Raw genomic sequence first — 10,167 nt, 5'->3', positions numbered from 1 at the left:
GGGCCAGTGGTGAAAGAGTTAACCTTAAAAATGACATCACTGCCCTCATCTGCCCTTTCCCATCTCTTCCAGTGTTCCTACTCCAACCCTCATCTCCTCTCCCCTCCCTCTCCAGCCTTCAGTCTCCTCCCTCTCCATCCCTCCTCCCCATGTGCCCAGCCCCTTCATTAACTTTAGTATGAAAGGGAAGCCTCTTGCTGGCAGTCACACTACCAGAGCCCCACAGGAGCCTCACTCACAGAGAAAAGCCCCGCACACACTGACTCAGGCCTGGACACGGGGATACAGTGTGCTGCCAAATCATAATCACTTTACCTCTGAGTGACGCCTTGCTTTGCTGAATCTCTTTATTTTCTACCACAGACATGGAGCTCCACAGTCTGCATAGAACCTTTCATCACAGCCACCTGGGTGAGGAGAAGCACCAGATGCTGAACCTGAACAGACGCCTGGAGACCTACCTGAGCCGGGTCAAACTCCTGGAAGAGGAAAATGCACTGCTTGCAAAAGAGCTCCACGGTCTGAGACGCAGCAATCAGGGAGCCTCGATACGAAGGAAGGGTCTGGAGGAAGAGCTGCGGAAGGCGAGGCTGGAGGTGGATGTAGCCTGGAGGGACAGGGTCCACGCAGAGCTGGAGGTCGGCAGGCTGACCGAGGAGGTCCAAGCCCTGGACCTGCAGAGGCAGAGGGAGGCTCGGGACCAGGTAAAAGCCAAGACAAAACTGGACCAAAGCAGGAAGGAGCTGGAGGAGGAACAGAGGGCACAGATCTGGCTGAGGGAGAAGGTCAGTCAGCTGGAGCATGAGATGAGGCTCCTAATTCAAACCCATCAGCAGGATGTGGCCCACTTGGAGGCCACTTTGACTCATTCCAGAGCCACAATGTCACCCACACTGGCTCAAAGGGGCAACCAGACACCAGACCTTCTACAGCTGGGACAGGAGTACTCTGAGAGGGCCACCAGGGCACGGCAGGAGGCAGCAGAGGCCTATGAGGGCCAGTTAGCTCGGCTAGAGGAGTCACTTAACCACACAAAAATGACAATAGCCCTTCACAACTGATCACAACCTTGAAAAAATCTTGTTCTTATTTGATAAGTGGCTTTAAAATTGATGATCACTATTGATTCATTTTGTTTCAGTCAACAAATGAAATAATGATTTCAGCATTACAATAAACTTCATATGTCATTATAGTGTAAGTCGATCGATATATTATAGAGGTCCTTTTGCTTTTTAGAAATTGTGAAAATAACTGTTGTAATTTGGGGAACTTCGACCGTGTGAAAATAATCTTCACATGCAGTTTCTTGTGAAACGTGCAATCTCTCACAGTGTATGGTGTCTCTTTAGTAGCGTCACATGGTGAAAATAGAAACAAGTCACAAACCACAGGGGAAGGTGAACAGTTGATAATCAGCATCTGCATGACTTGTGGGAGAAAATGCAGTTAGTGTTTCTTCTATTGCATGTCAATGACATGGCTGGTCAATTCTTTAAAGACTTTTTAAAGAACAATTAGATTTTATTCTCTTAACATTTGATCAAACCACAGAATGGCAGTGGCACAGAGAATGTGTGTTTTTACCCATGATACTTCACTGTGAGAAACCTTTCTCATATCTTTTTTTTAACCACTTTCTTTTCCTATTTCACTTCCTGTTTTGGCAGGAGCACTTGGAGGGCCTTGAGGCAGACAAAGAGGAGCTGGGCCAGCAGACTGATTGTCTCCCTCTGGAGAACCAACTCCTGCTGCAGCTGAAGATGTCTCAGGGCCTGGAGGTGGCAACGCACAGGTACGCTGCACTGTCAGCTGCTTTTATAAAGAAAACCAATAGTGGATGGAGATAACAACCATTAATAGATTTTTTATACCTGATTATGCTTTGCAGGGTTAAGTGGTCTGGAGCCTATCCCACCATGCAGTAGGTGAGAGGAGGGTATGAGGGAAAGTCACATACTCTTATATATACTTACAGTACATACTTATACAGGCTGACTTCAAGGTAAAGACAAGGTCCCTGAGCAAAGCAGTCACCATCTCTACCCCCTTGTACATTTATAGTTACATATATTGATCCAGGGCCGATCATTCACCGATCAGTACGAAGAAAATATGTACGATTCCATCCAGAAGGTCACACTGTATTTGTATTCTAAAAATGAACAAGATGAGACAGTCGATATCAATCTAATGTCTGTGTATGAAGGATAGAGCTGGAGATGGGATACATTTAGCCGAGCTTAGCATTAAGACAGGACATTTATTTATTTATAAGGACAACACACATTTATCAACATTACTGTAAATGTGCCAGTGTTAGCCAGCAGACAGTGTGGAAACCCTTTGCCTGGCTCTGTCTGAAAAACAAATACACCTATCAATCCCTCACTAGCTCACTAATTAGACATTTGTCTCATGATTCTTTATATGTACACAAATTTTAGGGGGAGCTGTGTGTTAGAGCTGTTCCTCACAAAACTAAGTTGTAAGCAAATGTTTTGCAGTCACAGGGTAACTCAAGATATGAAAGTATAACAATAACAAGAGCATCACCAGAGATACCAGTGATTACCTGCTATATTACAAAACTAAAATCAAACATCTGACATATTATATCTAACTAAGGAGGAAAACATACTGTGCTCCTAAAAATGTAAAAGCTATTTTATACACAGGAGGAATCAGTGATGTGTTGCATGTATCCTCATCATGAACAGCCTCAGTGTCACAGCTGAGAAGAAACAATGTGTACCAAAGTACAGTCTTTGTCTTTTTAACACAAACTCAGCAACATTAACACATGCAGCATCATTTCAGAGTCAAACTGCCATAAAGAGGCCAAAGTTTGACCTGCAAGAAAGAAAGAAAGCACCTGTGCATCAGTAACAGAACAGAAAATATTAGAACTTATCACAAAATATTACAATATCATATTATTTATCCCAAACTAATGATTGCTTTGAAACAAGTAAAACAAAGAGACACAACTTAACCATCACTTGTATAAATATTATATATGCCAGAATACAAAAAGTAACCAAACACTGGAACATTCTCTTGAGAACAAATAATGCACCTGTTGGCCAATCAGGAGAAACAATGTAAAATGTCACATTCAGGAAACAGGAAACTGGTCTTGTTGGTCCCTTTCATCCATCTGCTGACACACAAATCATAAGCTCTACATCTCTAACAAAGAAGAAGAAAAGCACATCCAAGTTATTAATAATTAACACTTTGGTTTCTCTTTAGGTCAGTGGCTGTATTTTCCTAAATGCTGGTGTCAGTAGTCAGTCTCACAGTACCGATATAATCCAGCATCTAACTGCACGTACACATTGGATCTGACTGTCTTTTTTTTGACACACAAACACACACTAAAACAATTCCCTTTTGTTTTTAAACACATGCATAAAATTTGTTTTTGAAAGAAATAATCTGTGTAGTAGAAGTCTTCATACTTTAATTTTTATAATCCAGTTGATATCATCTTCCATGTAATGAATCTTTACAGAGTCCCCAGTAACCTTCTCAAGTATGACTGCAGTGTTTAAAGAGATAAAGCCTTCTTTTTGCAGATCCATCTGTTTCTGGCACCACAGCTCACTGATTTCCATCCTTCTGTCTCTACAGAAATTACACACTGACCGTTGGTAGCAGGTTGTTGTATCCAGGAGCTGAGGGAAGAACATGATGTTTAGATGCAGGCTGATAGATTTTATGCTTCAAAATGTTTATGAATGTGTCTCTTACTTTTCAGTCAGAACACTTCCATCGACCCACTTCCATTTCCCATCTTCAGCTCTCAGACCAATCCAGTATCCCTTGGTTCCTGAACTGCCCCAACTGTTATTACTGATGAATGTCTGACAACAGAGAGACAGTTATCAGATATTTAAACACTATACTTAAATTAACACACTGTGGCCTACAGACTCAGTGTGTTCAGACCTACACAAAATAAACTTTCTTTGAATATAGGCTGTCTTCGTTACCTTCTCCGTTTGATCAGCTATAACAACCAAATCTGAAATCTTTCCTCTGCAGTCTTCTCGAGCTTCTTCCCAGGTTTTCTGACCAGAAACATCAGGGTTATTAATCCCATAGCAGCTGGACTGGGAGGGTAACCAGCCATCCTGACAAGCTTTACACTGTCTGTCTGAAACAACAGAGACAAACCGATAAACAACATTACTACGTTGTGATATTATTATTATAATTGTTTTGTTTTTTTTACCTTAATAACAGGATCTGAACATACTTTGGTTCTTTGGTTTTGGGCAGTAGGCATCAATGCTCCACTGAGCTCGACTGACATTGAGCTCATTCCACTTTGTCTCCATGTTCCGTATCTGTTCCGTTAAATTGTTCCTCTGTGACTCCAGCTTCATTTTTTGTGATGTCAGGTTCTGGTTTTCTGCAGACAGCTTGGTGTTTTGTGATGTCAGGTTCTGGTTTTCTGCAGACAGGTTTGTGATGTTGCTTTTTAAGACAGTATAGGCTTGTGTCAGGTTCTCCAACTGGACTGTCAGATTGTTGTGTTCCCTCCTCAAGTTTTCATTTTCACTTTCATGACTTAATGTAGTAACTGCAAATGGAAAATGTTCTTCTTATGTGATAGTAATAATGAAATTTTGTCATTGTAATATTCCCACTTTGGGAAGCTTTTTTTGCTTCAGGTTTTTCAGCCTTTTGGGATTTGTAGGCTCTCATTATGTTTCTCTAATTTATGAAATGAACAGACCCCATGAAAATAATATAACAAACAATCAATGTTTTCCATGTTTCCCAAGCCTTTTGGTTCCTGCTGAAGCCTTAAATATTTGACATCTAGGCACTGTAATTGTAAGGAATAATTAATCAAACAGTGAATAGTGGATTTGTTGGGCAATTTTTTTCAGCTGCCAATTTTGTGCTGTAGCTTTATGGCAGCAGGACGATGTCTGTGGGACTGACTCAAAAGATCATTGTTGTGAAGGAACATGTCCCAGTGCAACAGTGTGGCTCACTGAAGTGTTTTTAATAGTTGATGTAATTGGCACAGCAGAATAAGATATCAGGCTGTGATACACAGATATATTTGTTTGTAGGATCAATTCACTGTTGGTTTGGGGCTGATCATGAGATATGTTGACAATAAGAAAAATGCAGACTTCCCTTTTATGCATACATGTCTGTATTTTCCACTGATGCTGCGACCACCCATCCAAATTTGTCTTTGATGCTGACAAACCCAAAAGCAGGTGGTTTTAATATTTGTCCGGATGCTGCTCTGTACATTACAATGGGCAGATCTTGGACTAAATGGTTGCACATTGTTGAAAATAAAAAGCGCATAAACAAGAACAGTCTTAATAATTATTTTCTGCATACATTTCTAAAATGATTAGTGTGTCCAGAAATGAACTTTGTTCCTAACAGATTTAGAAAACAATTACTGACAGACATGTTTCGTAAAACAGCCTGTTAATAGATCCTCTGGTTACGGTTTTAGTAATGTTACAGAGGAAAACTGGTGCTGTTATTCTTCAAGTTCTGCCTCATGTCTGAGTCTGAGGTACTGCATAGACTACCTGTTTTGTATACTTACTGTAGACACAGACTGCTATGATGCCCAACAGCAAAATGACACAAAGAATCCCCAAACAACAAGCCACCTGCTGATAGCAGCGACCTCTGCTGTTTGTTTTCATCTCTGGCAAAAGTCCTGCTGAGACTAAACAACACACATACTGTAAATATAACCAGTCTGAGTTATGAAGAAGAGATCTTTCAAAGTTACAGTATTTTCATTACAAAAATCCCTCTGTTTTATATTAAAAAGTCAGTTAGAGACAGGAAATTACCCACTTGATTTGACTAACTCAGACTGCTAAAGGCACAAATTTGCTTTAGATGAACTTTTGAACACATTTCTACACAGAACTAAGGTTGTACATTTTGTCTCCCATCTCTTACATTCAAAGCACATTACAAAAGGATCTCTTAATGGTCAGTATTAACAGGAGGAATGATTACAGGCAGCAAAACATGTTTCAGTATTCACATGGGCACCTGATTGTTGTTTCAAGATGAGAAATTGCTTTTTTTTCAGTGTGCTAAGATCAGTGATAGCATTAGAAGGAGTAATATAAGTATTTGTGGTAGTAACAGCAGTATTTATGTAGTATTATTAGTTGTAAAATGAATATTGAAGTTGAAGCACTTGTAAAACACTCGTCTTGGGGAAACGCAGATTAATAAAAGAAAATCTTGTGATATAAATGTCTCAATATGGATTAAACCCCATAAACACTGGATCCCACTCTTCCCAGGATTCAATTTAAAGGGATCTTTTCACTAGAGCGTCAATGCCTGGGAAAGGCTGATGTCTTATTAAACTCCACAACCCCCAGTTTGTAAGGCTTAGTTATAAAGTTAGTTATAAAGTTAAAACCACCCGCTTCGAATGTTCTCACTTGATTAATGGTGGTTATAACTGATGGCATCATCAGGTTATTGACAGAGCAGACTGCTGTTTCACAAGCTGAGCAGTAGCTACTCCTCATGACTGGGTACCCTTTAAATGGTAGTAATGGTAAAGTAGTGATCATAGTTAAAGCAGTATTAGCAGTAGGCCTATTACTAGAAACATTACAGTAATACTGAATGTTGTGTAAAGTTTTCTTCACAACTTACAGTTTATGTCAGCAGTCTGTTTGCTTGTTTCGCTTTGCTCCTTCACATTATCGTACACAGTTTGATCCTCTTTAGCTGAAAGGTTAAAAAACACATGAGGTGCTAGCTGTTGAAGCTAAACTGCCACCACAGAGAAAACATTATTTCTTTTCTTTTATTAATTAATCAGAGCATTCACAAAAATCATACACGCAAAGCCAACAGATTAAGACACTGAACAAAGTTACGTGTTCTATCTCCTGGGCTGTGTGTCAGTACTGTGGACAAAGCCTACAAACACTCCCCCTAACTTAGCCAGACTCATTTGTTTATAATATAATAATAATAATGTCCACTCACCTTATGGTCTGCCAAAATATTTTTGTATTATTATTATTATTATATTTTATTTTTCCTCAGAATATTATTCACCGTCATGCATTTTATCTGATTAACAGGTTAGCAGCTGTTAAAAATGCCATCATGCCTTCATCATTAGGGATAACATGTCTAATATGCTAATACTAATAACACATAGGCTTTAATCAGTTATTTCTTTGTGAGTTCTTTGTTACACCAAAGACCAGAAATATACACCGGAAGCATTAAAGTGCTGCATAAACTGTCACTGATGATGCAGGATGACAAATGCCAAAACTGCCAGCAAGTTACCTGTCAGTCTATAACTTCATGTTTACTCCTCTTGGTTTATAAAAAGTCAGTGTGAACATAAACCGAACCAGAGCTAATTAAAAAATGTAGGGAACAGTGGGGTAACTGTTCATAACTCCAACACTAGGGGCTCTATCTTTATTTTTCCCCTTCAAAAGTAAAACACCTGCACCTTAAATTTTATGAAAGAAAACTTTGTTAGGTATGAGTGTTCAAAATTATAATTATGCACAAAATAGAAAAGACAATAACATGTCTTTTGATACTGAAGAGCTACGTTGAGCTAACCTTGCGATTTAGCCAACGTTAGCACACATGCCGATAAGTCGTCACGTGACAACTTGATTTGCACTTTGTTAACCTTCTGAAACATTTCAATGAACCTACAAAGTGCTCAAAGGAGAAGACCTTTTTACTCCTTTTGGACAACCACGAGACTCATCTGTCCATTGATTAAGTTATGCCAACGAAAAATGGCTTAATTGTGCTGTCACTCCCACCCCACTGCTCACATCAGCTCCAACCATTAAATATAAATAGGGCTGTCCCCAACTAATGATTTACATAGTGGAATCAGAATTGTCAACTGTTGCCCATAGTCGACTGATAGTCGAATCAGTGTGTGTTTGTGCACGCCGATTGTGGGGGAACGGTAGAAGAACTGCAGCCTCTCTTCATTAGTCACTGTAACTTCCACTGTACATTTAACGTTACAGATAAACTGAGGCTTATTGTTGGTAATTTCCTCTCTGCTCTGCCGGCCGGCCATTCACCGGTCTTGTGCAGAGTTTTGCGTGTGTGCCGTGCTGCTGACAACTGCATGCACGTCGCGGTTCCTCGTGGGTCTATTTAAAAAGAATATAATATTCTTTGTGTGGTTCATCAATGGTGATAAATGATCCGAATGTCCCGCGAGGTGCGCGAGTTCCCTTTTAATGGTTGTAATAATGATAAAGTAGTGGTAGTATTCGTAGCAGTAATAGCAGTATTACTAGAAATACTGAATGTTGTGTAAAATTCTTTCTTTACAACTTACCGTTTGTGTCAGCAGTCTTTTCGGTTGTTTTGCTTTGCACCATGACTTCATTGTACACAGCTTCCTCCTCCTTTTTAGCTGAAAGGAAGAACACAATCTTGTGGTTAATTACTGTAAAGTTCTCATATTTTAAAGGCTTATTGCACTACTTGAAATGAAACCTGGTGATGTTTGCTTTTGTTCCAATCTCTTCTTTTAGAATGAAAAGTAATTCAGTGTTTTTCCAAGAACTGTATTCTGTAGACCCTCTCAGGGCAGCTAAAACACAAGATGAGCCAACTCTCGGTGAGTTAGCGGATCATAGATGTACGGAAGAGGATTAGGGACACGTGTGATTTTATTTTGAGAATTCTGAGTCAGAATTCAGAACTCAAAAACTCTTTTCACATATAGATGCGGCTCAGGAGGGTTCAATCCCCGGCTCCCCCAGGCTGCATGTCGAAGTGTCCTTGGGCAAGATACTGAATCCCGAATTGCCCCTGGCGGCTGTTCCGTGTGTAGGCTCAGTGTGTGAATGGTGAATGCAGATGTAGTGTAAAAGTGCTTTGAGTAGTCAAAAAGACTAGAAAGGCGCTATACGGAGCATTTACATTTTAATGTTTCATGTTTTATCTGTGGTATACGATTAGCTTTTCAGTAAGTAGTAAAGACAGTGGTAATATATATAGAATTTATTACAAGTGAACCATAAACCATATCTTTTTTTTAAATGGATCTATGATACAAATATGGACAATATTTAAAACTCAAAGTAAACAGAAGGAGAGAACCGGAGGGAAGGACTTTCCACATCAGTCCTCCCCATCAGCACAATGAGGACTCCAGGTCTCTGCAGCTCTCAGGGGTACTTGACCAGGTGGGACATCTGATCCACAGTGTGAATCTGGGAGGAAAATGTGTAAGAAATTCTTCAGGTGATAAAAAATATAAAGTAAATACAGATGATTGTTTAATAAATAGAATATTGTGGTGAAGCTAATTTTCTAATGTAATTTAATTCAAATAGTGAATCTTATGATATATTCTAGATTCATTACACAAAGCGAAGCATTTCAAACCCTTTTTGCTTTCATCTTGATGATTACGGTTTACAGGTTTTTACAATCAATAATAATAATAAATTATACAGAAATCACTGGAGAAGAGCTCTCTTATCAGCTAATTAACTCTCTCAGTCTGGTTCTGATGCTAACAATGAACTTTTCCTCAGTATGCTAATTTTTTGAGATGGGCCTCAGTGTTTTAATGCTGAAAGCACTATTATGTTACATACGTGGGAGAAATGGAACAAGGGAGACTCTTTAAACATTTTTATGTTGTCCTTTTAAGACAGACAATTTTATATCAGCTGTCAAATGTCCAGTAGCCAAGACTAGCAACGTTATTTTAGACTCAAAGTTTAAGCTTTGAGTTGCAGATGTGGAGGCAACAGAACCTCAACAAGAATCTTGTGACAAATATAAAAAGTACCTTTCTCTCACAAGTGTCCTATTCCAGACAATAATCCCACAAAGCCATGCTGACAACGTTACTAAAAATAGCGGTGTGGGGAATTAATTAACGTGATAACAGCCATGGCTCACGTTTTACAAGATATACAGCTTCCATCATGTAACTGAGGACTCTACCGCTAGCTTATTACGTTTTTTACAAACGACTCGTAATCGCTCGTAACCAACGGTATGTAAATTGATTTGCTTGAAATCGTTCGTTTGAGCTGTAACATTAATGTTAAGTAAACTTAAGATAATTAATAACTGATTCATGGTTAACAGTTAACATTGGTCTCAACAAAATCT

The 10,167-nt window shown here is 39.4% G+C and overlaps 1 protein-coding gene across 3 annotated transcripts; it reads left to right on the top strand.

Annotated features, from left to right (window-relative positions):
* The first annotated feature begins 201 nt into the window (after positions 1 to 201).
* Positions 202 to 3,981, top strand: LOC119896961 (nestin-like). Of its 3 annotated transcripts, XM_038710429.1 has the most exons (4): positions 203 to 785; positions 1,671 to 1,795; positions 1,892 to 1,928; positions 3,764 to 3,848. In XM_038710429.1, the coding sequence occupies exons 1-3, from the start codon at positions 366 to 368 to the stop codon at positions 1,926 to 1,928; spliced, it is 582 nt and encodes a 193-aa protein (XP_038566357.1). In that variant the 5' UTR covers positions 203 to 365; the 3' UTR covers positions 3,764 to 3,848. The 3 variants fall into 3 exon arrangements, with proteins under 3 accessions (XP_038566356.1, XP_038566357.1, XP_038566359.1); XM_038710428.1 differs by lacking the exon at positions 1,892 to 1,928 and having other exon boundaries at positions 202 to 785; positions 3,764 to 3,981; XM_038710431.1 differs by lacking the exon at positions 1,892 to 1,928 and having other exon boundaries at positions 203 to 704; positions 3,764 to 3,981.
* Positions 3,982 to 10,167: the final 6,186 nt, after the last annotated feature.

Source organism: Micropterus salmoides, unplaced genomic scaffold (assembly GCF_014851395.1).
Source record: "Micropterus salmoides isolate LMB-PRFRI ecotype aquatic unplaced genomic scaffold, ASM1485139v1 Ms_hic_scaffold_11, whole genome shotgun sequence".
Lineage (NCBI taxonomy): Eukaryota > Metazoa > Chordata > Actinopteri > Centrarchiformes > Centrarchidae > Micropterus > Micropterus salmoides.
This window is presented reverse-complemented; position numbering and strand designations above follow the sequence as displayed.